The sequence below is a fragment of the Canis lupus genome, chromosome 9 (genome assembly GCF_011100685.1).
Source record: "Canis lupus familiaris isolate Mischka breed German Shepherd chromosome 9, alternate assembly UU_Cfam_GSD_1.0, whole genome shotgun sequence".
Taxonomy (NCBI): Eukaryota; Metazoa; Chordata; class Mammalia; order Carnivora; family Canidae; genus Canis; species Canis lupus.
In genome coordinates, this window is record NC_049230.1 from 42593912 (window position 1) to 42621857 (window position 27946).

A 27946-nucleotide genomic window follows, 5' to 3' on the forward strand; every position below is an offset into this window, starting at 1 on the left:
TCTCACAGGCGTCTGGGTCCATCCCTCGCAGCCCCCTCGCTCCTCCGCCCACCCCCTGCCTCCGGGCCGCTTCCCTTTACCCAAAAGCTCCGTCCGGGATCCTGCCCTCGCCCCTCCCCCCAACTTCTGGCCGGCGCCCTGCCCGGTGGGCCGCCTCCTCTCCCTCCCTGCCTCCTGCACCATCTTTTCCCTGGTCCTCTGTCCTGCCCCCCTTTGCCCAAGTCCCGGGTCGCCCGCCGGGTCCCGCCCCCCGGACCCGGGATGTCCCCCGCAGCCCCGCGCCCATGGTCCTGACGCTGCTCCTTTCCGCCTACAAGCTGTGCCGCTTCTTCACCATGTCGGGCCCGCGGCCGGGCGCTGAGCGGCTAGCGGTGCCGGGGCCGGACGGGGGCGGCGGCGCGGGCCCGTGGTGGGCCGCGGGCGGCCGGGGGCCCCGCGAGGTGTCGCCCGGCGCGGCCGCTGAGGTGCAGGGCGCCCTGGAGCGCGCGATGCCGGAGCTGCAGCAGGCGCTGTCCGCGCTGAAGCAGGCGGGGGGCGCGCGGGCCGTGGGCGCCGGCCTGGCCGAGGTCTTCCAGCTGGTGGAGGAGGCCTGGCTGCTGCCGGCCGTGGGCCGGGAGGTAGCCCAGGGTCTGTGCGATGCCATCCGCCTGGACGGCGGCCTGGACCTGCTGCTGCGACTGCTGCAGGCGCCGGAGCTGGAGACGCGCGTGCAGGCCGCCCGCCTGCTGGAGCAGATCCTGGTGGCCGAGAACCGGTGAGGTCCTGGTGCTCACGGGCTGAGGGGAGAGCGGGGGTGCTGCGGGGGCAGCAGGGGCGGTCGGCAGCCTGGGTCTCTCCTGCGACTCGCACTGTGCGCTTTCGCGCCTCACCTCATCAAATCCCAAATCCCTATACTACACCCCTGTTGGGGATCAGCGTGTCCATTTTACAAGTGAGGAAAACAAGGCTTGGGAAAGTTTCATGACTTGCCCAGAGTCACAGCACAGTGAACTGGTGGTGCAGCCAGGATTCACTCCCAGAGCTGGTGGGGGTAAGTAATTAGGGGGAGGAAGAATGTAGCAGGACAGGAATTTGTCCCTGGTTATGAGGATGGACCCGGGATCCTACTGCCAATGGCCCCTAAACCCACAGACCACCTCCGCACAGGCCTGGGTGCCCTTCCAAGCTACCTTTTCTCTGCCACTGAGAAAGGAAGAGAACACAATGCTTAGGAAATGGGACAGGAGGAGGGGCAATGATCACTGAAATGAGTGCTGACCTGAGGGTTACTTGCCCCTTTGTGTCACCCTCAGTCCACCTCCTGCTTCCTCCTCCTTCATTTTGGCCCAGGTTACAGGCCAGACATGATCTCATTCTGCAGCCACTAATGGGGAATGGAAGGTTTTCAGTGGGATGAATGGGTGAGAGAAGAGGAATCAGGTGAGGAGCTAGGCAGGAGCCAGAGTATGTGTTCTCTGTCCCTTCCCCACATAGTGCCAAGATGGAGTAAGGGGGTGGGGTCCAACTGGGGCCTGGCTGCCCCTCTCTTGCCTGCTTTTGAGATCTCCCCTGAAATATGAGGACCCTTTGCCTTCACTTTCTCTCATCTCTGATGCCAGAGCAGACCAAACTCTCACAAGTCTCGTGCTGAATTCTCTGGCCCCTTAGGTTTAGAAGGGTTTGGGAAGGGTCGCTTTCAATTCATGCTTCTCTCACAAGTATGGGCATGGGTGAGGGATGCTTTTCTTGCCATTTTCAAGTATTAAAAAATAGCCTTGTGGGTGGTGGAAATGATACAACTGTCAAAAATGCATGAATGAGGCCGTTTAAATTCAGAGAGCAAGTTAGGGTTCTGCTTGCCCAGCAAGTCATTAATCTCCCATCTAACATCAATCATCAGACATTTGCAGGGCTGGCAAACAGAGTGGGCCCTCACTGGAAGCAGTGGGCACAGGGTGGCGGTGGACTCTGTAGGCCTGGTATGTAGGGCGTGGCAGTTAGAGTGCTTGGAGAAGGGGTGCAGCCAACACCCCCGGAAGAGGAGGGCTGCAGGTTGCAAACCGCACTGATATTTTTCAAGGTTGAAAATAACAATACTCAGCTGATTTAGAATTACTGAGGAAAGAGTCACAGTAACAATTGTCCCCGGCCTCATGAAACAATGTGCTGGCACTGACAGCACTTCAGGACCAAGGACAGAGCCCAGCAAGTCCCGTGGCCATCAAAATTTTTCTGAAGGCAAATCTCCTCTCCCTCTGGCCAAGGCTGGAAGGGAGAGAAGGGAGGTCACACATTGAGAATTCGTGTTTATGAAATCTTGCCCTTCCTTCATCAGCCAATCTCATCTTAAAGAAAGTTCCTCCTCCGTGCACCCACTCCTTTTCCCATTTCCTTCCTCCCAGGGTGCTACTACTACACCCTCTGCCCAGGAGCCTAGGTCACAGCATCCCTCGCCCCCAAATGCCAAGAGAAGTCCAACAGGGTAGGACCCTTGAACTTGGTCTCGTGACACCCAGTGAGGGCCCCATGTAACTACTAGCCTTTGAAATTTACAGCCCAGCCCCATCAGGAGACCATAATTAGGTTAAATGGTTTAACTCAGATTAAATGGCTTTCCCAAAAATACACAGTGAATAAGTGGAGGAAACATATTAAAAACAAACAAACACCGGAAAGCTATTGCATGTAAATTCAAAACGTGCAAAGGTACAAAAAAAGATACACACTTAAGAATTATTTTTTCCTACCCAGACCCCCTCCCCGGATGCAAACCAGCAAAACAAGTTTCTTGCACAGTGTGTCCTTCCAGAGAAATTCTATGCATACAAGGATTTTACACATAAATGTGTAATATATATATATATATATATATATATATATATATATATATTTGTGTGTATAATTTCCCCTCTCCTTCGGAGCTGGGATTTGAACCCAGATTCATAGCCTCTGAGGCTGCAGAACCTGGGAGCTGAGTTTATAGTTCTCAAAACAAGCACACAGTTCAATTTCTGTGAATGTGCCAAGTACATAGGGAAAGGGGATGGCTGGGGGTGAAGAGACTTAGAGTAAGTCCTCTTAAAAAACAAAAACAGGGGCACCTGGATGGCTCAGCTGGTTAAGTGTCTGCCTTTGGCTCAGATTGTGATCCCAGGGTTGTAGGACTGAGTCCCACATCAGGTTCCCTCGCAGGGAGCCTGCTTCTCCCTCTGCCTATGTCTCTACCTCTCTCTGTGTGTCTCTCATGAATAAATAAAATTTTTAAAATCTTAAAAACAAAACAAATAAATACAGACAGGTGCAGGTTCAGACTCCAGCTATGCCTCTTACCAGCCGTGTAACTCTGAGCATGTCGTGTAACCTCTCTGAGCTTTGGCTTTCTTGTTGGTAAAAGAAACAAGTGAGTGATTAGAACCCATCTGTTCTTTTGGGAATGACTTTGGGGAAGCTCAGTGATCGGCTCAGGCAAAGTTGTGCCATGTTATGGGGTCACCTGGGACCTGCAGTAGACACAAAATCACAAGCACTGTGGTCACTGTGATGCTCACTGGGCAGGGACTCCATGACTGGCTGAGTCTCTTAACTCTTTGGGAGTAATGTTAGCTATGGAGGACATCATTTGTGGAGGTCAGGAAGACAGAAAACTTTCACCTCTGCCTGAAGTGAGGCAATTCTCCTGCCTGCTCTGCTGGCATCCAGGGTCCCTCCCTTGGACCTTTCCCCCCTATAGCAGTCAGAGTGTTTCCTAAAACCCTTTCAAGAGCAGGTCACTCCCCTTCCTGAAGCCTCTCAATGGCTCCTCATTTGCCATCAAGATAAAGTACAACTGCCTGGAGAGGGCTCAGAAGGCCCTTGGGACCCTTTCCATACTCTCCCCTTGAACCTCCACCTCAACTCATACTCTCCACCTCTCCACCTCCACCTAGAAATAGCTTCATTTCAGCATGGCTAAGGTGGGGACAGGTCCCCAAGTGCAACCAGCTCTCAGATATCTCCAAACCTTTGCATACATCTGTGCCTAGAATACAATCTCCACAATCTCCCCTTCTCCTCTTCATTAATGTCCCATCATCTTTCCAAATTAATGCCATAGGCACCCTTTCAATATAATTAATGTGTATTTCCTATATCTGTGTCCTAGTAAAATCTTTATTCTTATTTTGTGTGTATGTATTTTTAATTCACACAAATGGTGCTGTGTTATATAGTACATTCCAGTTCATACTTTCACCCACTCAGATTTACGTGTTTAAGATTCTTCATGTAAAAAAAAAAAAAAAGATTCTGCATGTGCTATGATATCATCTGTTCAGTCACTTGTAACTGTTCCATAGTCCTCCAGAGTGGGTGCTTGCCCATGTTACCTCTCCACTCTCCCAGGCTTGACAGCAGACTGCCACCGTCTTCCCCCACCGCAAACAACCCTGCAATGAACAGCCTTTTCCACATCCTTTTGTGGATCTGTGACAATTTTGTTGGGATGCAAACTCAAAAGCCCCAGTTTCTGGCTCATAGGGTCCATATCTCTTTAACTTTACCCACACGTCCCAGTCTCCTTTCCAAATTGACTACCCCAGGCATGTACCCACCACCCACAGAGCTTCGGGGTGTTCATGGCCCCACACCTCGCCAACCTTCTTCTTTTTTTCTTTTTAAGATTTTATTTATTTATTCATGAGAGGCACACAGAGAGAGGCAGAGACATAGGCAGAGAGAGAAGCAGGATCCTTGCAGTCCAATGCAAGACTCAATCCCAGGACCCGGGATCACACCCTGAGCCAAAGGCAGATGTTCAGCCACTGAGCCACCCAGGTGTCCCACCTTGCCAACCTTCTATGTTACCCAGATTCTGCTTTTTGCCTATCCAATAGGTGTAAAGTGATAGCTGATTTAATTCTCACTTCTCCGATTACTGATGAGTTAGAGCATCTCTTTATTTAACATTTTCAATTTCCTCTTTTGTAAATTGCCATTTATATCCTTTGCCATTCCCTATTGAATTTGCTGCCTTTTTCTTGTTGATTTGAATATGTATGTGTTCTATATATGAATCCTTGTTGATTTTTATATTTTTCTTCGTTGGTTTTAAACATTGCAAATATCTCTGGCTGGCTGTCCATTCCTCAAACATGGCAAGCTCACCAGCCCTCAGGGCTTTTGTTCTTGCTGTTTGTTCTGCCTTTTATGCTCTCCTCCCAGACACTTGTAGGCAGGAGTCTCTTGATATTGAACTCTCAGATGTTACCTCCTCCACCCAGGCACTGTCCATTACATCACCTGGGTTTGCTAGCATTATAGCCATATCACTCTTGTTCTGGTCACTCGTTGTTCACATGCTTATTGTCTCCACATTAGCTGTGTATACGTTCAGGCACCTGTACTCACTGTTCAGCTTCAGCCCCCAGCACAGTGTCTGGCACACAGTAGTTCCTCAATAAAAATCTGTTGAGTGAGTAAACGCACCCCAATCACACAGCATGGACTGAAGAGAGGTTTGAGGGCAAGGCTAAGGGTGGTGTACTTCAAAGTGATACTTCAAATGATGAAAAGAAGTTAACATTTAGTGAGTCTTCCCCATCTGCCAGGCACTGTGGGGAACACTTTACATGGATTATCCCGTTCTTTCTCATAATGACCCTATGGGGATAGGTATTCCTTTTATTTATGAGATGCAGAACTGAGGTAGAAAAATAAAGGAAGGCATTCAAGGTCCTACAGCTTTCTAGAAAAAAAACCAGGACCCAGGGGATCTTCTCCAGAGTTAGGATTCTTAACCACAACACACACTGTGGGGAGGAGGCAGCAATAAGGGAGGAAACAGGTGTGGCCAGGTTGGAGCATCCTTATAATCAGAGAAATCTGGTCCTTCCAGAAGGAGGATAATGCTCTCCGTCATGTCCTATATGACACTAGTGAGGCCAGAGAGGTCAAATGACCGGGGCGGGGGTGTGAGCCAACTTCCCGAGGACACCGCCACTGCATCGTCCCTGTCCCATTTTCTTTCTGCAGGGACCGCGTGGCACGCATCGGGTTGGGCGTGATCCTGAACTTGGCAAAAGAGCGCGAGCCGGTGGAGCTGGCGCGGAGCGTTGCAGGCATCTTGGAGCACATGTTCAAGCACTCGGAGGAGACGTGCCAGCGGCTGGTGTCGGCCGGAGGCCTGGACGCGGTGCTGTACTGGTGCCGCCGCACGGACCCCGCGCTGCTCCGCCACTGCGCGCTGGCGCTGGGCAACTGCGCGCTGCACGGGGGCCAGGCGGCGCAGCGGCGCATGGTGGAGAAGCGCGCCGCAGAGTGGCTCTTCCCGCTCGCCTTCTCCAAAGAGGACGAGCTGCTGCGGCTGCACGCCTGCCTGGCGGTGGCGGTGCTGGCAACCAACAAGGAGGTGGAGCGCGAGGTGGAGCGCTCGGGCACGCTGGCGCTTGTGGAGCCGCTCGTGGCCTCCCTGGACCCCGGCCGCTTTGCTCGCTGCCTGGTGGATGCCAGTGACACCAGGCAGGGCCGCGGGCCCGACGACCTGCAGCGCCTCGTGCCGCTACTCGACTCGTCCCGCATGGAGGCGCAGTGCATCGGGGCTTTCTATCTCTGTGCTGAGGCTGCCATCAAGAGCTTGCAGGGCAAGACCAAGGTGGGTGTGCGGTCAGGCGGGGACGGGGGGGGGGTTAGACAGCGTCTGGGAAGGCTTCCCAGAGGAAGTGGCATTCAACTGGGACTTGAAGTACACATAAGGGTTAGGTGAAGCACGGAGAAGGATGAGAGACCAGTCACTGACCTTGAAGGCAAGACCAAGGGTTTTAAGCAGGGAACACGAGTGTTACAAAGATTACCGTGGCTACCATGGGGAGATGGAATTAGCAAGGGTGACGGTGGAGGCAAGGGGGCCAGATAGGAGGCCACGGCAGGGGGACAGTTGGGAAGGTGGGCTGGAGCATGACAGCCGAAGAAGAGAAAAGCAGATGGATCCCAGGGGTGTTGAACAAACAGAATTAGGATTTGGTGGGTGGTTGGATGAAGAAAAGGGAAGAGCTGGGCAGCCCAGGTGGCTCAGCGGTTTAGTGCCGCCTTCAGCCCAGGGCATGATCCTGGAGACCAGGGATTGAGACGAGACCCATGTCGGGCTCCCTGCATGGAGCCTGCTTCTCCCTCTGCCTGTGTCTCTGCCTCTTTCTCTCTCTGTGTCTCTCATGAATAAACAAATAAAATCTTAAAAAAAAAAAAAAAAGACTTCAGCTTAACATTTAGTGGACATTGCATTATCAACTAACAGTGGCATTTAGAGTACAAGGCCTAATTGGAGGTATGAGCCAAGCTGTGGGTAAATCAAACCAGGCTGCATGGAGGGGGTGCTAATCAACTTGGATTCCACTAGGATTCCCACAAGCAGGCTGGTGAACTAAAGGTCTGGGAACACCATGACTGGGCCCAGAGGTAAGAGAGCCTTGGTGGGTGGGTGTCGGCCAAGTGTGGGCTGGAGAAAGGGGGGGTGAGCTGAGAATGGTGGGCAGGGGGTGCACTGTGCCAGGCCAGGCTCAGAGTTCATCCTAGGGAGATGGAAGCTGTTAGAGGCAGGCATGAGGTCCAGAGTTGAGCTAGTTTCAGGAGGGGAATTCGCAGAGCTACCTGACTTACTGGGTGACGGCAGGGCCAAGGCTGATGATAGGAGTTTCCGCGCTGAGAAGAGGCGGGGGGGAGGGACTGGGCACGTTTGGGGATGGCTGTGAGCTGGTGGCCCCAGACACCCCCTCTCCGCCCCTCCCTAGGTATTCAGCGACATCGGAGCCATCCAGAGCCTGAAACGCCTGGTTTCCTACTCCACCAATGGCACCACGTCGGCGCTGGCCAAGCGCGCGCTGCGCCTGCTGGGCGAGGAGGTGCCGCGGCCCATCCTGCCCTGCGTGGCCAGCTGGAAGGAGGCCGAGGTCCAGACGTGGCTCCAGCAGATCGGCTTCTCCCACTACTGCGAGAGCTTCCGGGTAAAGCTGCGCGTCCCGGGGGCGTGCGGCCGCTAGGGGCGCCCTGCGCAAGACAACAGCGCCCCCTTGCGGCCCCCACGCCCGCGGCGCCGCGCGTGGCTTGGGGGATGGGAGCCTGGCCTCAGCCGCTTTCTGGGTCGCTCGGCTCTAACCTGGGTCCCGTCGCCATCTCCAGTTCCCTTCCCTTGCATCTTATGCTTGGGCTCCAAGGGCTGAAGGGGAGAGCCCTTCCTCACATCCGACCCCTCCCCCAGGAGCAGCAGGTAGATGGTGACCTGCTTCTGCGGCTCACGGAGGAGGAGCTCCAGACCGACCTGGGCATGAAATCAGGCATCACCCGCAAAAGGTAAGGAGCCTCCTGCCCGCCAGCCCTGGCCCTCTGCCCCTGGTCAGTCCCAGGTCGGGACCTCAGCGTCCTTCTTTCCCCCCGTGGTAGATTCTTTAGGGAGCTCACGGAGCTCAAGACCTTCGCCAGCTACGCCACGTGCGACCGCAGCAACCTGGCTGACTGGCTGGGCAGCCTGGACCCGCGCTTCCGCCAGTATACGTACGGCCTGGTCAGCTGCGGCCTGGACCGCTCCCTGCTGCACCGCGTGTCCGAGCAGCAGCTGCTGGAGGACTGCGGCATCCGCCTGGGCGTGCACCGCGCCCGCATCCTCTCGGCCGCCAGAGGTCAGCCTGCCCAGCCGGGACCCCACCCCTAGTCTAGCCCCAGCCCTGGGGGGACTTCCGAGCCTCGCTGCGGTCGGTTTGAGCACAGACGCTGTGCCAGACTGGATTCTGAGGATGCAAAGATGAGTATGTTGCCCTCAAGAAGTTCCCAGTCTGAGCTGAGGAGGAGGGTGGAAGTGAGGCAGGTACATGAACACGTAGTTGACCACGGCAGGAGGCACCCCCAGGATTCCAGTGCCAGCTGACAGGAAGCGCAGCTTCCCTGTCACCCAGGTCTGGGCATTTACAGGATGCCCAACCAGGTCTTGAAGGATGTATTGGGGAGGGGCGTGCAGCAGGAAGAGCAACCAGACAAAAGGAGCAGTAAGTATATGCAGATGTGGAGGTGAGGCAGCCAGGAGGGGATAGGGGTGGGAAGACACCTAGGGGTGGGGGGCTTGTGCGATTAGCCAGCAGCTTACAAAGTATGGATTCTGGAAGTGCTTTAGGGAGGTCACCAGGGTGGAATGGATTCTAGGGCTCTAGCAACCATTTTTATTTACTAACTTATTTTAATTTGCTAATTTACTATTTAGCTAATGTTTGTCATCAATTACTATATGAATTAAGTTTTAAACATTATCTCATTAATATTTATATCCATTCTATGCAGTGGGTGTTAATTTTTTAAATCAACTTTAAATTTATTTTATTTTATTATTTTATTATTTATTTACTTTGAGACAGGTGAAAGCAAACGAGAAGGGAGGAGCAGAGAGAGAGAGAGAGAAATTTAAGCAGCCTCCATATCCATCCTGGAGTTTGACTCAGGGCTCACTCAGTCTCATGACTCTGAGATCATGACCTGAGCGGAAATCAAGAGTTGGACACTTAACTGAGCCACCCAGGCACCCCTCTATACTTATACTCTACTTTTTTTTTTAATTTTTTTATTTATTTATGATAGTCACAGAGAGAGAGAGAGAGAGAGAGAGGCAGAGACACAGGCAGAGGGAGAAGCAGGCTCCATGCACCGGGAGCCCGATGTGGGATTCGATCCCGGGTCTCCAGGATCGCGCCCTGGGCCAAAGGCAGGCGCTAAACCGCTGCGCCACCCAGGGATCCCTATACTCTACTTTTTGAAAATGTTTAAGTAATAAAAGAGGTATAACTTAACTTAAAAGTGTCTCATATGAAGAGTTTTGAAAAATGCATACGTGTGTAACTGCCATCATAATCCCAGATAAAGAATATTTCCATCAAGGGTGTTAATTTTAAGCATGATGAAACTAAGTTTTAAGAATTTAAATACATTTCCCAAAGTTATGCCTTGGGAGATCCCAAATACATATCCCAAATCCATTAAATAACAGAACTGGGATTTGAAACTCTGTCTTCCTGCTTCATAAATAGACAAATGCTATCTGTGAGTGTTAAGTCTGAAGATTATATGAGGATGGTCTTTTCATTCATCCATTCATTCAACAAGTTCAAAGCAGATCAGCTTTTATTATTTTCACATTGCAGCTCCCAATAAAACCTCAGTATTTCATTTTTTAAAATCAGGGAGGTCCTGGGGCACCTGGGTGGCTCAATTGGTTAAGTGTCTAACTCTCGGTTTTGCCACAGGTCGTGATCTCGCAGGCCTGAGTTTGAGCCCCGTGTTGGGCTTTGCGCTCAGCTCAGAGTCTGCTTCAGATTCTCTCTCCATCCTGCTCACTCTCTTTCTCTCTCTCAAATAAATAAAATCTAAATAAATAAATAAATGAAAACCAGGGAGGTCTTACTGCAAAAAGAGCTTACAAATCCCTTGTATAGGAAGTAGAGGGAGCCATGTACATTTTTAAAGTGGAAACAGGGATCCACTGAGACTTGGATTTTAGAAAGACCCCTCTGGTTGCTGTGCAAACAGATTGGACTGGTCAAGTATGGATTTGGGGAGATCACGGAGAAGGCTGAGTCGGGGGTCTGGACATAGGGAGGGTCCTAGGGCTGGAGTTCAGAATGTTTAGTAGGAAGAATCCAGAGCATGGAGTCAGGTGTCGTGAAGGTCTGTCTGTTCTTTTCACTGCTATATCCCAAGCACAAAGGATAGTGCCTGGCACACGGTAAATACTTCGTAAATATTTGTTGAATGGATGAATGGATGAATGAAAGGTAGGGGTTTAGGACAATATCCAGGTTCCAACTGTGGTAGGAACTGGGAAGGAAGTGGCCAAGGGAGGATTTGGGATATGTTGGGTTTATAGTGTCCCCATGCAGGTTTGGAGCTCTGGAGAGAGGGCTGGAGGTGCAGATACATGTCCCTAAAACACAATGCCTGCCTCCTGAAAGGGACCCACCAATAGTAGGCAGTCTTCCTGTAGGCCCAGCTCTCTATCTCAATGACCCTATTTCAAACAAGCCACCCTGCCTGGGCTGGACTGGGCTAAGAAGGCTGAGTGGGCAGAGAATGATGTACCTGAGGGTGAGTGATGAGGAGGGGTGACCCTTACCACACTGTCACCTTCTGCTTCAGAAATGCTACACTCTCCGCTGCCCTGCACTGGCTGTAAGCCCAGTGGGGACATCCCAGATGTCTTCATCAGCTACCGCCGGAACTCGGGTTCCCAGCTGGCCAGGTAAGAAGGGACAGGCAGGCGGGCAGCCTGGGAGCTAGGGGCCAGGCCAGGGCAGTGACACAGGACCTCTTCTCAGCCTCCTAAAGGTACACCTGCAGCTGCACGGCTTCAGTGTCTTCATTGATGTGGAGAAGCTGGAAGCAGGCAAGTTCGAGGACAAACTCATCCAGAGTGTCATGGGTGCCCGCAACTTCGTGCTGGTACTGTCAGCTGGGGCACTGGACAAATGCAAGCAGGACCATGACTGCAAGGACTGGGTGCACAAGGTAGGTGCTGACCTCTGTGGTCCCATTCCTCCTCATCTGCACTCCCCAGAAACCTCTGTGGCCCAGCTGCAAGGCAGGAGCCACAGCTCGGACTGTAACTGGTCTTTAGTGGGTCAGTAAGGCTCTCACGATTCTCATTCAGAAAACGGGGATAACTTGCCTGTCTTATTCACCTTGTGGGATTGTTGTGAGGGCTCAAGAAGGAGGAAAATGTTTTGGCAAATAACCTCTGTGGGGGAAGAGGGGCAAGAGAGCCTAGTGACTGGCACAGTAGAATCTCAAAGGATGCAAAGCTGTGAGTTTGAATCCTGGCTCTGGTCTTAGGTAAGTTATGCAATCAAGATGAGCTTCATGTTTGTTACTGTGAAGTGGGACGCCTATTGTCCCTAACCTCCTAGGATGTTGTTACAAAAATTAAAAAGAGCTGAAATTTGTCAAGTCCTTAGCAGAATGCCTAGTTCTGTAGTAATTGCTCTATAATGGCAGCAATTATTATTGGAATTATTATGAGTGCTTACCACTGTTTAATTAATGCCATTGGATCTTCAGTGCCTGGCACACAGTAGAAACTTACCAAATACTCGTAGAATGGACAGATGGATGGATGGATGGATGGATCCATATCACATCTACAGTTTATTAATTATTAGTGAGTAGGGGTTGAGCTGAGGGCTACAACAGTCATCTAAGATGGAGCCTTTGTCCCGAAGGAGCTAAGGAGACAAGAATAGGCCCAGAAAGGCTAGATCATATATGCATTGGTGTCAATGCTGAGCTAGGTAGGTAAAGCTCTTACTTGCCATAGGAGTACGGAGAAGGGAGAGAATATTCAGGGCTGGAATAACCAGGGAAGGCTTCATGAAGGAGGCAGAACATGAGAAGATTCTTAAGAATTTAGGTAAGTGGAAGAGAAGGCATCCCAGGCAGGGCAACTGCATGAGCAAAGAACAAAGTGGGGATGAGGAAGGTGCATCATTAGTAATTTCTTTTAGATGAAAAAACTGAGGCTCAGAGACGTAGAACACTTTTTCCCATGGCCACGCTGGCGTAGAAATCGGAAAAGCTAGGCTGTGAACTCCATCTTTCTGATTCCAAAGCCCATGCTCTTTCCCAGCACCTGACCGCGTTCCATGGCACAGATCTGAGGGACTTTGAGGGCACGTGGGAGGATAGGATTCAGCTAACACCAGAAATGATCGTCTGCATCTCTTCCCACCTCCACGTTTAATGATGTCATGTTGGTAGCTTGAAATCAGCCCTGGTGGGAGTATTTACACAAAGGAAATTGATAAATACTACAAATTAGGGTTTTATTTGTTTGGTTGTGTCTCTCCCCCCTGCCCCGCCCCTGATTGTTATTTGTTAAACATTTGCCAGCATACCACTGGCTGGATAAGAACTATGGAACCAGGGGTGCCTGGGTGGTTCAGTCATGTAAGCATCTGACTTGATTTCGGCTCAGGTCGTGATCTCAGAGTTGTGAGACGGAGCCCCAAGTCGGGCTCTGCACTGAATATGGAGCCTGCTTAAGATTCTCTCCCTTGGGGATCCCTGGGTGGCTCAGCGGTTTGGTGCCTGCCTTTGGCCCGGGGCGCGATCCTGGAGTCCCGGGATCAAGTCCCGCATCGGGCTCCTGGCATGGAGCCTGTTTCTCCCTCTGCCTGTGTCTCTGCCTCTCTCTCTCTCTCTGTCTATCATGAATAAATAAATAAACAAATCTTTTTTTTTAAACAAATCTTTAAAAATAAAAAGATTCTCTCCCTCTTCCTCAGCCCCTCCTTCCCACTCTCTCCCCTTCTAAAAAACTATAGAACCAGTTTGCAGAGTGTCTAAAAGCTGGGAGAACACTTGTGTTTAAAGCCCTGGGAAAAGGGATCCCGCAAGGGCAGTGAGGCCAGGACAGCAGGTGTAGGGAGAAGGTTCTGACACCAGAGTGCATCCATCCTGACAGTGGGGAGGAGGATCAGGCCCTGGAAGCCATGTTTTTAGGGGCTGAGTACTGGGCTTGGTTGGTGTTGGGCCAAAGAGACATCTGAAGGATCATGGTTGGTGGCTCAGAGCAGGTGGCAGGATAAACAGAGGGGTATCTGAGCTCCATATGAGATCAGACGTTGCTGTGTTCACTCCGTATCCCTGATGGCTACAACCATGCATGGCAGGAAGTAGGCTCTTGAAGAGTTTATGGAATACTTAAACCATGATCAATCAAACAGATGAAGCTGAGATAACTGGGGAAACCATACGTGTCCACCAGGTTTACCAGGTCAGAACACTTGACTGCAATCAAGTGTTTGTTCTTAACCTGCAGGATGACCTTGAATAAGCCATTCTTCCTCTCTTGGCCAGACTCTGAATCTGTGCAATGAGCAGTGTGCTGTCTTTGGTTCTGTGTAATTCTGGGTAAGACAAATGTCTAAAGGCTCTCAGATAAATTTCTGCAGGGTCAGAATTCATACCAGTTCCCAGCAGAGAGGCAGAGGGTGTGGTTGAAAGAGCCCTGGACTTGGAATCTGAAGGCATGATTCAGAAAACTGGCCCCTCCTGGGCTGGGCATTTGTGACCTGGTGGCAAGCCCCTTCCCCTCTCTGGGGTTCCTTCTTCTCATTCGTAAAATGAGAGGTTCCCTAAAAGCTAATCAAGATTGAAGTTATACAGGTTCTTTCCCCAGTAAGGCTCTGCTCCACAAGGGTGCTTGATACCCATCCCTGTCCCAGTGTACTGCATCGAGGCAGGAGGCAGGTGGGGTGGCAAGAACCTTTGCCTTGGACCAGTCCCAGAGGTTCCATCAGCCTTCCTTGGATGGTGTTAGTGCTTAATTGCCTCTGGTTTTAAAACTCCTTTCCCTGAAGCCACATTTAGTGGGTAATCAATATGGGAAACCACAAGTGAACTGCACTCAAGAAAGTCCAATCCCTGAGGCTTTTTTCCTCTTTGAAGGAAAAAACATTCAATAGGCACTTACCAGAGCACCCATTAATAGTAAGTAATATCGTCAGAACAACCTTGTAAGCGAGGTTTATTATCCCCCTTTACAGAGGAGGAAATAATAACACCTATTAGTTATTATTAAGCACACACTACATGCTGGGCACTGCTCTAACCACTTGCCACAGGACGTAGCAGGTATCTCCCCAACAGAAGAGAAAACAGAAGCTGTGAGGGCCTGTTTGCCTCAGGCCACAAAGCCTATGTCAGAGTTGATGTGAACCCCAATCTCATGATTCTAGAGTGCAGCCCCTAACTGCTATGCTATATTTTCTCTCTCATTTATTCATCCACCCATCCATCCATCTATTCATTCATTCCAACCATCCAGCCATGCATTAAGTATTTGGCAAGGACTATGGGCAAGGCTTTGTGAAAGATGCTGAGATACAAGATAGGTAAAAACCAGACATGATCCCTTATGTCTGGTGAAGACAGATATTAAGTAAATTGTTCATTGCTTAAGTTTGCCACTGTAGCATGTGCTGAAGAGTTTATGAGAGCCTATAATAGGGAGATCATGCCTGGTCAGAGAAGGGAGGAGAGACTTCCTGGGAAAGTATGGCTTAAGCTCCAATTAGAGAAATGAGTAGGCATTAGTTAGGTGAGGAAGCAGGGAAAAGAGCATGTGCACAGGGCTTGTGTAGGGAAGGAGGATGGCAAATCTAAGGGCCTGAAAGGTCTGTGATCCGGAGAACGGTGCAGGGGTGGAGTGTAGAGAAGGAGTTGTGGCCAACCACTCAGAGCCTTCAAACCACAATAAGGAGTTTTAATTTTATTCTAAGAGCCATGTAAAGTCTTGAAGAGTTTTAAGTAGGGGGTGACATGATCAGATTTGCATTTTGTATGGAACAGCCAGGTGAAGGGGCAATGTGGAGAACAAGTTAGAGGGAGCACAATGGAGGAGAGACCTGGTAGGAACAAAGATGGAGGGTTGGAGCAGCACAGTGGCAGGATGGAAGAAGAGAAAAAGTGGGTAGATTTGAGGGATCCCTGGGTGGCGCAGCGGTTTGGCGCCTGCCTTTGGCCCAGGGCGCGATCCTGGAGACCCGGGATCGAATCCCACGTCAGGCTCCCGGGGCATGGAGCCTGCTTCTCCCTCTGCCTGTGTCTCTGCCTCTCTCTCTCTCTCTGTGACTATCATAAATAAATAAAAATTTATAAAAAAAAAAAAAGTGGGTAGATTTGAGAAACAAGGACAATTGGTGGGGCTGGTGATGGATCAGTTTGGATGGAGAGGATGAGTTTTTTCTTCTGATACCAAATTGTGTTTTTCCCAACACCAACAACCAATTCTCCAATTTGCCAACACCAACTGGGTGTCCCACAATTCAGTTCTTTTTTAAAAAATGCTTTTAGATTTATTTATTTGAGGGAGAGTGTGAGTGTGAGCAGAGGGAGGGGCAGAGGGAGAAGCAGACTCCTCGCTGAGCAGGGAGCCTGACACGGGGCTCAATCTCACAACCTTGAGATCATGACCTGAGCTGAAACCAACAGTACGACGCTTAACCTCAGACATCTTCAGTTCAGTTCTGATACTGACTTACGAAGAGCAAGTATCAGACTCCAGAGGGTTTTGTGGTTTTTTTTTAAAGATTTTTCATTTTTTCACGAAAGACAGAAAGAAGCGAGACACAGGCAGAGGGAGAGAAGTAGGCTCCCTGCGAGGAGCTCGATGCGGGGCTCAATCCCAGATCCCAGGATCACGCCCTGAGCCAAAGGCAGATGCTCAACCGCTGAGCCGTCCAGGTGTCCCAGACTCCAAAGGGTTAAGGGCTCAATCCCACATGTCTGCCCTCACTTCAGTTGAAAGCCCTAGGTTCCCAGGCTACCCGAACTTCTGACTTGGCTACCAGTTCAGGAGCTCCCATGATATACAGATCCCTCCCCCGCCAGTTCAATAATTTGCTAGAATGACATGCAGAACTCAGAACACATTTAACTATTACTGGTTTATTGTCGAGCATGTAACTCAGAAACATTTGAATGTAAAAGATGCATAGGGCAAGGTATGGGGTGTGGGGGGCACAGGCAGGAAGGCACAGAGCTCCCATGCCCTCTCCAGCCACCCTCCCAACACCTAGATGTGCTCACCAACCCACCCCCTCCTTGGGAGATTTTATGGAGGTTTCGTTATGGAGGCATGATTTAGTCATTGGCCACTGGTGAGTGAACTCCCTCTCCAGCCCCTCTCCCATCCTGGAAGGAGTGCATCTGTGAATGTATGAGGGGTACTTAAAAGTTCCAACCTTTTCATCATGGCTTGGCCTTCCTGGCAACCAGCCCCCACCTGGAAGCTACCTGGGCACCCCCATCCCCAACCTCCAGTCATCCAGAAATTCCCTGTTTCAGGAGCTCTATGCCAAGGACCTGGGGCAAAGATCAAATATTTGGTTATTACACCACAAGGAGTAAGGAGAAGTCAAGGTGGACTTCAGCACCAACACCCCTCCCAATGTCTGCCTGGCCCCAGGGTCCCTAGATCGGAACCCATGTCTCATCCTCTCCTCTTTTCTTTCTGCAGGAGATTGTGACTGCTTTGAGCTGCGGCAAGAACATTGTGCCGGTCATCGATGGCTTCGAGTGGCCAGAGCCCGAGGACCTGCCTGAGGACATGCAGGCTGTGCTCACCTTCAACGGCATCAAGTGAGGAGAGGGGTGGGTACACAGCCCTCAGCCAGCAGCATCCTCTGCTGGCCCCCTAACCCACCAGCCTCTGTGCCCACAGGTGGTCCCATGAGTACCAGGAGGCCACAATTGAGAAGATCATCCGCTTCCTGCAGGGCCGCTCCTCCCGGGACTCATCTGCAGGCTCTGACACCAGTTTGGAGGGTGCTGTACTCATGGGCCCAACTTAACCAGTCCTTGGTTCCCAAGGCCTGTTGTGACCCCCATTTCCATCGTCCTTCCCGAAGAAGCAGCTCCTCAAACTGGTCTCTCTCAACTGCAACAGCCTGGGCCCTTCTCAGAAAATGGCTGTCACTCTGCCCCCACCCTCATGGCCCACCTCAAACCCAGCCTCCTCGGTGTCTGGAAAGGGAAGGGAAGGCAGGCATTGAGGGTGGTAAGGGCCAGACCTCCCTAGTCTCTGCCACCAGGTTCTCTATCTCAGGTGTGGGAGAGACTCTGGAGGTTGAGACTACACACACTATACCCACCTACCTCGTGCCCGCCCTGTCAGCAGCCAGCTTGGCTAGGGGGAAGGCAGGCAGCCTCTGACAAGAGTTAGGGCAATGCCCACCCCCCTGGGCTAAGCAAAGGGCTGAGGCCTAGCAGCCAGCTGGAGGTGGGGGTTCAGTGATGGCTCTCCACCTAGATGGTGCCTGGCTTCTGGGATCACCACTTCCTGCCACCCCGTGGCCTTGACCTATAACCACTCACTGTCCTTAGCTGGTCTGGTCCCAAGTCCCCTCCCAGCCTTCCCGAGGTGCAGTCCTCTTACCACACCCGGGGTCAGGGTGGGGCTAAGCCAGCCCTCACTCTGGCTGGTCTGCAGCTGTGGTCAGCTTTGCTGCACTCACTGGTGCAAGGGAGCTGCCTGCTTGGGTCTGGGCCTGCTTGGGTCTCGCCAGGCAGCTAGCTACCCTACCCATGCCTTGTTGCTGTGCCTCAGTCCCTGCTGGCCAGGCTCAGCTGGCTCCCCCAGCCAACCCCTCCCTACCCACCTGCTCAGGGGATGGCCAGGAGAGGCAGCCCCTGCCTCGTGGCACAGCAGTCGGCTGGACAGCCTGTAGCAACACGGGAAGAGGCGGTACTCTGAAGAAGGGTGGGGGGCTCATTGGAATCCCCTGGGAATTTTCCTAAAACTGCATTCAGGAGACCTGGGCAGGGCCTAGGTTTCTGCATTTCTCACAAAATCCCAGGTGAGTGGATGCAGATGGTTAAGGAATGACACTTCAACTAGCGAGGCTCTAAAACACAAATCCCTCACAAATCTTTGCCATTTCCCCCGACATCCCACACCATAGTTTCTGCCATCACCTGAGCAACCCAACCCATATTTTCTCCATTTTACAGAGAAGGAACTGAATGACATGACATTTCAGTAGAGTCAGCCCCAGGATCCAGACCCGGCCTTCTGGTGCTCAGTCCACTGCCTGTCCTGAGAATCCTCCTGGAGGCTGTGCCCTGGGCAGGGCTGTCACTCTACTGACAGCTCGCTTCTCCTCTGCCCCAAGGGTCTGGCAGTGGGGGACAGGTTTTCACACACAAAATAGGCTGGCCCAAAAGCTATGCAGAAGTAAAGCAAGAACATCCCTCTGCCCCTTTCTCCACTAGGTGGGAGAGCAAGAAGGTCTCCTCCTTCCAGTAAACCCGGGCTTCAGCTAACAGGATCAGCTGGAACCCTCCCTTACCTCCCCTCCTCACACCTCAGGCTGGCTCGGCTTTCAGAGCCACCCCCCACAAGTGCTAGCCAGGTCACTCGTAGCTCTTGAGCCACATCATCAGAGGATCAGAGGTCTCACTCCAGGCTTGGGACTCCTTTTCTGCTCCCTATCCTGCCGAAGATACACTTTAGCCCATCCTGGCCCCCGCCACTCTTGACCCTGCTTCCTTCATGCCACAACAGTGCCCACCAGTGCCAGGCCCTGGATGTGGTGGTGACTGAAGTGGCCTAGACACTGCCCTCATAGAGCAGAGAAAGTAACAATACAATGGGATGAGTACCCTCCAGGGGAAGCTTTCTCTTTGTCCCTGATCAGTCTCACTCCCTCGTGAGGCGCCCCAGGCAGCATTCTGGGAGGTTGCCAGGCCATGTCTTCTGTTCATACACCTTCTCTTGCTGCCCCTTCCTGCCTCTGGGGAATCAGAGCCCAGCCTCCAACCTCACCAGAGCAGCCGAGGTGATGGGGTGATGGCCCTCACCTCAGCCGGGCCAGTGTGCCATGACAGACTGCCCAGGTTATAGCCAGGGCAGGCACCTTAACCATCACCTTGCACCCAGGCCTGGCCCCACAGGGCTGGTCCTGAACCTGAGCTGAGAAACAGCCTTTCCCCACAAAGCCTGCTCAGACATTGGTCTGCTGGGTCAGGGTTTTCTACTTGGCTGGGGTGTAGATGCTGCTTCTAGTGAGGGCTGTCAGCTAGGTCCCTACCTACCTCACCTCGCCCATCCCCCGGGACCAAGGACTGCTCAGGGATACTCCGAGATCAAGAAGTCCAGCTCCAACTCATTCCTTCTCCCCTGCCCAGGAAGAGAGGCATCTCATTCTAAAATGTATGAGGTGAGAAGGGGCTCAGAACATCATCTAACCCAGTGTTTCCTAACTTGTCCACCTGTGACCAGACAATTCATGGGCGCTGTTTATCTAGCCCTTCATAGAAGGGCTTGCTCAAGGTCACAAGCAAGCCAGAGGCAGTGCCTAGAGTATAGCCCAGGCCTGAGGCCAGCCCAGAAACTTTCCCTGACTCCTCACTGCCTCATGCTGAGACAAGACAGTGGAAGGCCCTCTCCTTGCTTTGGTCTCCCAATGACAGAGACATTGACCCTGGTCTGCCCTGCACCACTCCATTTCACTGGTGTGATTTTCAGGGCAGGTGAGAGGAGGGTAGCCAGGAGCCGAACCCTGTTGGCCAATTCATGTTTGCAGTCAAGTGCCACCTGACTTGGGTCTCTGTGGGGGCTTACAGCCCTCATCAAAGCAGGTGCCTAAATACTGATTCCAGTTCTTTTTTGTTTGTTTGTTTTTTTTTTGTTTTTCTGATTCCAGTTCTGCCTTTCAGCTGGTGGGCCAGGCTTTCCCAACACCCTGGAGAAGGGCCCTTGAATCAGTCAGGCCCATCTCCAGGTTCCCATTGACCTAAAGATGCACAAAAGATGGTCTCAGCACACAGCCCTGCCGAAATATGTGGCAATTGGAGTGCTAGAGAGTTGAGTAGTAACAGACTGATCCTGCTTGGGCTAGTGTAGCTGGGTAGACCAGTAAGGTGCCTTCGGGGAACGGATCTCTGACTGACCCTCAGGAATGGCCTCTGCCCTAAATCTCTCCGCTGGCCAGATGCCAGCCTGGCAACCCCACAGCACCACCCTCTCTCCTAGCCCAGTAGCTCAGAAGAGAATGAGCAGTCAGATGCCCAGCATCATCCCATGGTAGTTCTGGGGGCTGCTGCCCAGCCCAGAAGCTTACTGCTATCTGACCTATAGTGGGCAGACTGGGAACAGGAAAGCAGGGGGCCCCATAGCCCAATGCCTCGGGGGCCAGAAGGTTCACTTCAGTGTGATTATATGAATTTATTGTGATTGGCACTGCTAAGCCCAGAGGATGGATTTCCCAGCCAGAGACAGCAGCACCTCTCTCCAGAGGGCACCCAGCCCCTCCCATAGCCTTCCCCCCAGAACCATATCCATCACTGAGGAGTGACTGGTGGCTGCACACCAGAAACAACCCTGTGAGCTGGGCAGTCTGGGTTGAAGCTATCAACCCTTCTGCTTCAACTGGTCCCTGAGGTGCCCTTCCAACAGGACCTCTCCTCTCCCGTGAAGGGTTCTACGTGACTGATGGTATAAAGGGTAAATGGACCCCTGTTTCACAATGGCGCCCCCACTGTCTCCTGGAGTAGGACTGTCTGCATTATAATTCTAGATTAGAGTCTTAGGCTGGCACAGCTGTCTGGTTTGACCACTTTGTCCAAGGTAGACACTTGCCCTTGGAAAGGAGGTGCCCATGCTGCTGCGGGTTGGGATCCAGATGTATACTTTCAGATGGTTAGTGTTCACTTTGTTCCCTTTGCCCTCTGTCCTCCAGGCCAGGCCGATCAGGGGCTCTGAGGAAACTGCTGGAATTCGGGATGAGGATTAGCCTTTTCCAGCACCCTGTGAAAGACCAGAAAAAGGGTTTGGATTTGATCTGGGGAGACATCCTCAACTCTTAGAGATGTGACACAGGCTTTACTGGGTGGGCTGGGACAGGTATTCCCTCCCAAAGCTGAGAGGCGGAAGACAAGGCAATGTCCAGACACAGAGGGCTCTGGAAAGAAACTCTGAAGGCTACGGGGGAGGAAGTCAGGCTAGCCTCTGGCCTAGCCATAACTAGTAGGGGAAGCTCTCCCTGGCTTCCCTTTAGCATATTTCTGCCACCAGACTTCCATGTGCAAAACAGGAATAGAGGAGGGGAGCTAAGGGAGAGAACACAGCCTTGCCAGCAAACAATGTTAGCCAGAGCCTTCCCCCGGCCCCTCTGCCTTGTCCTTGGGGAATGGTTCCCAGATGATTAGGCAGCCGTCCCTCAAGGGCAGAATCAGGGGGAATGGTTCCAGGAATGACTTGGGAGGAGAAGAAAGCAGAAAACTTTGGGATAAAGGATATTATAAGCATGGGTCAGAGCCCTGCATTACCCAATCAGAATGGCCGGGATGAAGAGGAGGCCAGCTCCCAGGAGGAAGGGGAACCCCTTCATGAAGTTCAAGGTGGCTGGGTAGAGTGAGTTGAAGATGCCAGAAGCCATCAGCATGGCCAAGCTATTGATGCAGGCCACCGAAGAAAAAAGAGCACCTGTAAAGACATAAACATCACACTTTGGGGTCTGAAAGACCTAGACTCAATCCCAGAACCCCTAGCTTGCAGCTGTGTTACCTGGGGCAAGTCACTTGGACTTGGAGTCTCACCTTCCTCAATGATAAATCCTACATCGTGTGTTGTGATAAGGATTCAATGACGTCATGCTTGGAAAGCAGTTGGCACAGAGGGGCTACAAAACTAATGGCTGTTATTAAATCTGTGTATTAAAAGTATATGTGATATCTTCTACCAAAAGCCCAGTATAATGGGTTTTGGTTTATCCCTTTTTGGAATCATCTCCTTTCTGGGATTAATTATAGGGTTAATTCCCATTAACTCATTATCCCAGATAATAAGTTCAAACACTTATCTATGTGATCACTCAGTAAGTTGCTTATCCTTCTGGGTTTCTATCCCCCTTCTATTAAACAAGGATAATACCTATTTCATAGATTGATAGCAAGATTAAATTCACATGGAAAGCATCCATCGCAGGCCCTGGCCACCTGGAGGTAGTAAGGGCTGCTCTTTTCTCCTGTTCCCCTTGGCATCTCTGGGTACAGTGAAAATGCTAGACAAAAAGCTTACTGAGTGAATGAATGAAGGTACATGGGTTCTGGGGGGCAAGGGAACGAACCCTTAGTTACATATAGCACCAGATCCTCCTTCCAGGGCAGATGGGGAAAAGTGGATGAGCTAGATATTTCCAGACTAGGATATAAAAGACCCAAAGGTCCGAGAAGCTACTCCTTAGAGATATGCCAATAGAACTCAAATTTCGCAAAATGAGCAACACCCCAAAAGAAGTTGAGTTTGAACTCTGTCAGAGCGTCAGAGCTAGACAGAGCTCTTGTCAAGAGCAAACCACTCGGGCAGCCCCGGTGGCGCAGCGGTTTAGTGCCACCTGCATTGCAGGTGGTGTGATCCTGGAGACCGGGGATCGAGTCCCACGGTGTGATCCTGGAGACCAGGGATCGAGTCCCACGTCTGCTTCCTGCGTGGAGCCTGCTTCTCCCTCTGCCTCTTTCTGAATAAATAAATACATAAATCTTAAAAAAAAAAAAAAAAAAAGCAAACCATTCATGTTACAGAGGAACAAACAGGTACAGAGACAGAAAGGGACCTACTCAAGATCACACAGCCAGTGGGTGACACAGCCAGAACCCAAAACCATATCCCCAGACCTGCTGCTCTTAAAAACAGCTGGGTTTGCATCCTAGCTCCACCACTTACTGAGTGACCTTGGGTGACCTGATTTAACCTTCTGGGTCCCTGCTTCTTCATTGGTCACTTTGGGACAAGAAAATATCTAATGGTTGTTGCTTCCTCTGTGCTCTGCCACGAAACTGCCATCACCACATCTTTCTTACAGATGGAAAAGCTGAGGTCCGGAGAGAGTAAATCCCTGTGCTCAGGTTACCCAAAAGAACAAGTGTGCTCTGCTGACTGCAAATTCCAACCCTGTGATCTGAAAATCCAAGGCACTACGGTCCTCTGCCAGCCCTTGGCAATTTGACAGAAGTGCATTGGTCTTGGCTACTAACTTCTCCAGGGTGGGAGGAAGGTAAACTGCCTCCCAACTCACAGCTGCCCTCTGCCCAGGTCAGGCAACACTGGGTATGAAGAACCAGATGGAGGCTGATCCTGGCACTCACCCTGCTCTGACTTGCCCACCAGCTTGGAGAGCTTGGCCCGGATGATGGGTGTAGTGACTAATGACAGGAACAGAAGCCCATACCCTGCAGAGAAAGAAACAAGAAAATGGAGTCAGGGGGAGGGATGCCTGAGCACCCTACATCGCAGAGCTCTTATACATATATACCCCATGGGGGACTTAGGTCGGACACAGGAAGAACTTCCTTATTGGTGAAGGAGTCCACCTTTCTCAAGGCTTGACCTACCTGCTACCTCTTTCATGGATGAATGCTTATTCCCCACCAATTATGTTCTTGTCAGAACAGCTCCCATAGTCCCAGCAGGCATCACCCACCCACCTTGCACGGAGAAGGTAGATGGCCTGGCACAGAAAACAAGCATGGGCTTTAGAGTCAGCCCGGAGTTCTAAACCTGACTCCGTTGCTTACTGTGTGGCCCTGGACATGACTGCTGTCTGTAAAAGTATAACAAAGCCTTCATCACAGGATGGTTCTGGGGTATAGGAGACTGAATAATGGCCCTCCTAAGATCAGGCCATAATCCCTGGAATTTGTAAATGTTCTTATTTGGAAAATGGATCTTTGAAGATGTGATTAAGTTAAGGATCTTGGGGGAAAAAAAAAAAAAAAAAAAAAAGATGGGCAGCCCAGGTGACTCAGCATTTAGCGCCACCTTCAGCCCAGGGCGTGATCCTGGAAACCGGGGATCAAGTCCCACATCAGGCTCCCTGCATGGAGCCTGCTTCTCCCTCTGCCTGTGCCTCTGCCTCTCTCTCTCCCTCTGTGTCTCTCATGAATAAATAAATAAAATCTTAAAAAAAAAGTTAAGGATCCTGTGATGAGGTGATTTTCCTGAATACCAGATAGGCCCTAAAAGCAATCACACGAATCCTTAGAAGAGGGAAATGGAGGGAGATGTGAAAGACAAAACAGAGAAGGCACATAGAAGAGGAAAGGCCATGTCAGAGGCAGAGATTCAGGTGACGCAGCCACAAGTCATGGAATGCCGGCGGCCACCCAAAACCAGAAAAGGTGAGGAAAATTCCCTCCCAGAGCCTCCAAAGGGAGTGTGGCCCTGCTGACCCCTTGACTTCTGGCCTCCAGGACTGTGACAGAATAAATTTCCATTGTTTTAAGGCATCCCGGTTGTGATAATTTGTTACAATGGCACTAAGAAATGAGTACATGAGGTAAGTCTGAGGAAAGCACAAAATTAATGCAAGTTCCTTTTCCCTTTGCATTTGTTACTCACAGGCTTACAATGTTTCTTTTGTAACAATTTCTCTCCCTTGTGTGACTATTGCCTTCTAGAGGATGGTAGATCCTCCCAAGTGGGTATATGAGGCCACTCAGGGCCCCTTCAGGTGTCAGGCCCTCAAAAACCACTCTGCTGAGGCTCCTCAGAGTAATGACAGTGTCTTCATCATCTCTGCACCCCTGAGGGCATTGAGCCCAGCGGCGAGGCCATGGGAGATGCTGTGGGCAGGAGAGGAAGGTACTTGGTCCCCTTCAGCCTCACTCTCCAGGCAAGCAGCCAAGTTAAGAAATCCGCAATTACTGATGAACTGACTTTGTAAACAACATATTTTAGGACTCTATCAAAATTAATCTGTCCCTTTAAAAAAAGTTAACTTCCTCATTCCTAGCCACCCCTCTCCCACCAAAAGGAGGATGGGAAGGAAGAGGGGCAGGAGGAAAGAGAAGAGGGAGATGTGGAAGGAGGGGGGGGAGGAAGAGAAGTGAGGGGGAGGAGGAAGGGGAGGAGGGAGAAGAGATGGGAGGGAGAGAAGGGGATGAAGAAGAGGAAGGGGCACCTGGGTGGCTCAGTGGTTGAGTGTCTGTCTCCGGTTCAGGGTGTGATCCTGGGGTCCTGGGCTGGAATCCCACATCAGGCTCCCCATGGGGAGCCTGCTTCTCCCTCTCCCTATGTCTCTGCCTCTCTGTTTTTCTCATGAATAAATTTTTTAAAATCTTAAAAAAAGAAGAAGAAGAAGAAGAAGAAGAAGAAGAAGAAGAAGAAGAAGAAGAAGAAGCAGCAGCAGCAGCAGCAGCTGACCACGGATATTTGTGGTAGGGAAGGATATTTGTGGTAGGGCCTGTGATTCTTTTTTTTTTTTTTTTAAAGATTTTATTTATTATGAGAGACACAGAGAGAAGGCAGAGACACAGGCAGAGAGAAAAGCAGGCTCCATGCAGGGAGCCTGATGTGGGACTCAATCTGAACCCTAGGATCATGCCCTGAGCTGAAGGCTGATGCTCAGCCGCTGAGCAACCCAGGTGTCCCAGGCCTGTGATTCTTATCAGAGAAGTGAGTATTAAGGTATTAGTGGCATGGACTTTGTTTAAGAACACCATAAATATTGGCTGTGGGAGGCCAATGAGTGAAGTGATTAGCGTATGAGCCATACTTTTGTCTGCTGCTCTATCTTACTAATGATGTTTATAGTTGACAATGTGAATTAATTACAGAGGCTACTGAAGGTCTATCTCTTCCATTTAACAAAGATGGCATATTTTTATGAAGTTTCTTAGTTGTCTATCCTCCAGTGCAGGCAAGGAGCCTAACAATGTTTCTAGACACAGGCAGGAACCACGTTTAGTGGCAGTGAGTGCCTGACCCCCAATTTTCACCCAGCACCTTTGGGGCAAACTGTCCCTGAGCCGGCACATTTTACCTGTAAACATGAGAGGTGTGATGGTAGCGAATGCAAAGACCACCATCCCCAGAATGTTGAAGGCCAGGCCAATCTCGGCCACCCAGGTATCAGCCAGGCAGTGCTGCAAAAGCCGCAGGCCCACTAGGCTGGTGAGGTACGGGAGGTGCTGAGCTGCTGAACCATAGCCGACCAGCCTGGAGTCCCAGCAGAGGGGTTTGCTCAGCTCATAGAGGGTCAGGATGTCCTGAGCCCCAAAGTGCACAGTGATTACCATGAAGATGGCCAGTGAATACAGGGCTAAATGCTTCCTGGACTTCTCTGGGGCCGGAGTCATGTATAGCCAGACAATGGATCGGTGGTGACGGAGCGTGAAGAGCCGGGCAGGTGTCGGCTCCTTCACTGTCTCACCAAAGCATAATGCTGCATAGAAAGTCATGACTATCAACACGGCCAAGGCCAGCCAGAAGGGATTGGCATAACCCTGGGCCCGGAGCCAGTGGCCCCCCAGGAGGCTTGCCAGCATCCCTGCCACCCCGATGCATGCTTCCAGCAGGGCCATTCGCAAGGTGCGGCTGCGGTTGGAGCTGACATCTGCCACAGAGGCAAAGCTTGCTGCCAGAAGGCCATTGAAGTCCCCAAGGAGAGCACAAAGGATGCGGCCCAGCACGAAGTAGCCGACGTGGAGCTGCAGCTGGACGACGAAGATGGACACCACTGCCTGTAGCAACAGGCCCAGGGAGGCCAGCACCAGGAGGGGGCGGCGGCCCACGCAGTCACTCCAGGCACCCAGCAGGGTGGATGAGAAGAGCCCCACCAGGAAGCCGCCCAGGTTCATGTAGAGGGTCCAGTGGGAGGTAAGGGTCTCCACTTCCTGTGGGGACATGAATCTTACCAGGTGCTGTTCCTCACTATGGGTTGCCCACCCCGCAAACCGTCACTATCCTAGGAAATAATAGGGATGGGGGCTCTCTTTGGAGCCTCAGAGAATCTTCGTAAAACTCTCAAAACCTGACCCTGGGGTACAGGGACTGGACCACGGCCCCATTCCCTGACCTTTACTCCTTTCTATTAACCCTCACGGCCCTGCTTTAACCTAGGGGATCCCTGGGTAGCTCAGCGGTTTGGTGCCTGCCTTTGGCCTGGGGCGCGATCCTGGAGACCCGGGATCGAGTCCCGCGTCGGGCTCCCTGCGTGGAGCCTGCTTCTCCCTCTGCCTGTGTCTCTGCCTCTGTCTGTCTATCAGGAATAAATAAATAAAATCTTAAAAAAAAAAACAACTATGGGAACTGGACGGTCCGGGAACCAACTTCGCTCTGCCCCGCCCACTACCCCAAACCAGCAGGCCCCGCCCCCCGGCGCCCCCACCCCCCGCCCTCCAGCCCCGGGCCCACCGCCCGCCCGCTGCGTGCTCCTCCCGCCGCTACCTTCATGACCGGGTCGGCGCTGTGGTTGCTGCAGCTGCCCCTGTCGCGGGTGCCATTGTAGCCGAGCTCGGCACTGAAGCGGTGCCACAAGTATTGCGTGGTGAGCGGGCCCTGCAGGACCAAAGCGAAGTTGGCCAGGAAGACGAGGGGCTCCACGGGGCCGCGGCACAGCGCGGCAGCCGAGCGGCGGACGCGGGCCTCGCCCGGGGGGCTCGGGCGCCCCTCCATGCGCGTGCG

General features: G+C 51.7%; 2 protein-coding genes across 2 annotated transcripts; one reads left to right on the plus strand and one right to left on the minus strand.

Moving 5' to 3' along the window:
- Positions 1 to 4: 4 nt before the first annotated feature.
- Positions 5 to 24265, plus strand: SARM1 (sterile alpha and TIR motif containing 1). The gene is made up of 9 exons (XM_038548231.1): positions 5 to 754; positions 5989 to 6607; positions 7740 to 7952; positions 8207 to 8298; positions 8389 to 8624; positions 11122 to 11224; positions 11301 to 11490; positions 17000 to 17121; positions 17204 to 24265. The coding sequence occupies exons 1-9, from the start codon at positions 285 to 287 to the stop codon at positions 17331 to 17333; spliced, it is 2175 nt and encodes a 724-aa protein (XP_038404159.1). The 5' UTR covers positions 5 to 284; the 3' UTR covers positions 17334 to 24265.
- SLC46A1 (solute carrier family 46 member 1) lies at positions 16413 to 27946 on the minus strand. The gene is made up of 5 exons (XM_038548232.1): positions 27710 to 27946; positions 26304 to 27156; positions 23629 to 23712; positions 21811 to 21967; positions 16413 to 21289 (listed from the first exon to the last, which is right to left on the minus strand). Exons 1-5 carry the CDS (start codon positions 27935 to 27937, stop codon positions 21232 to 21234), a joined length of 1380 nt encoding a protein of 459 aa, XP_038404160.1. The 5' UTR covers positions 27938 to 27946; the 3' UTR covers positions 16413 to 21231.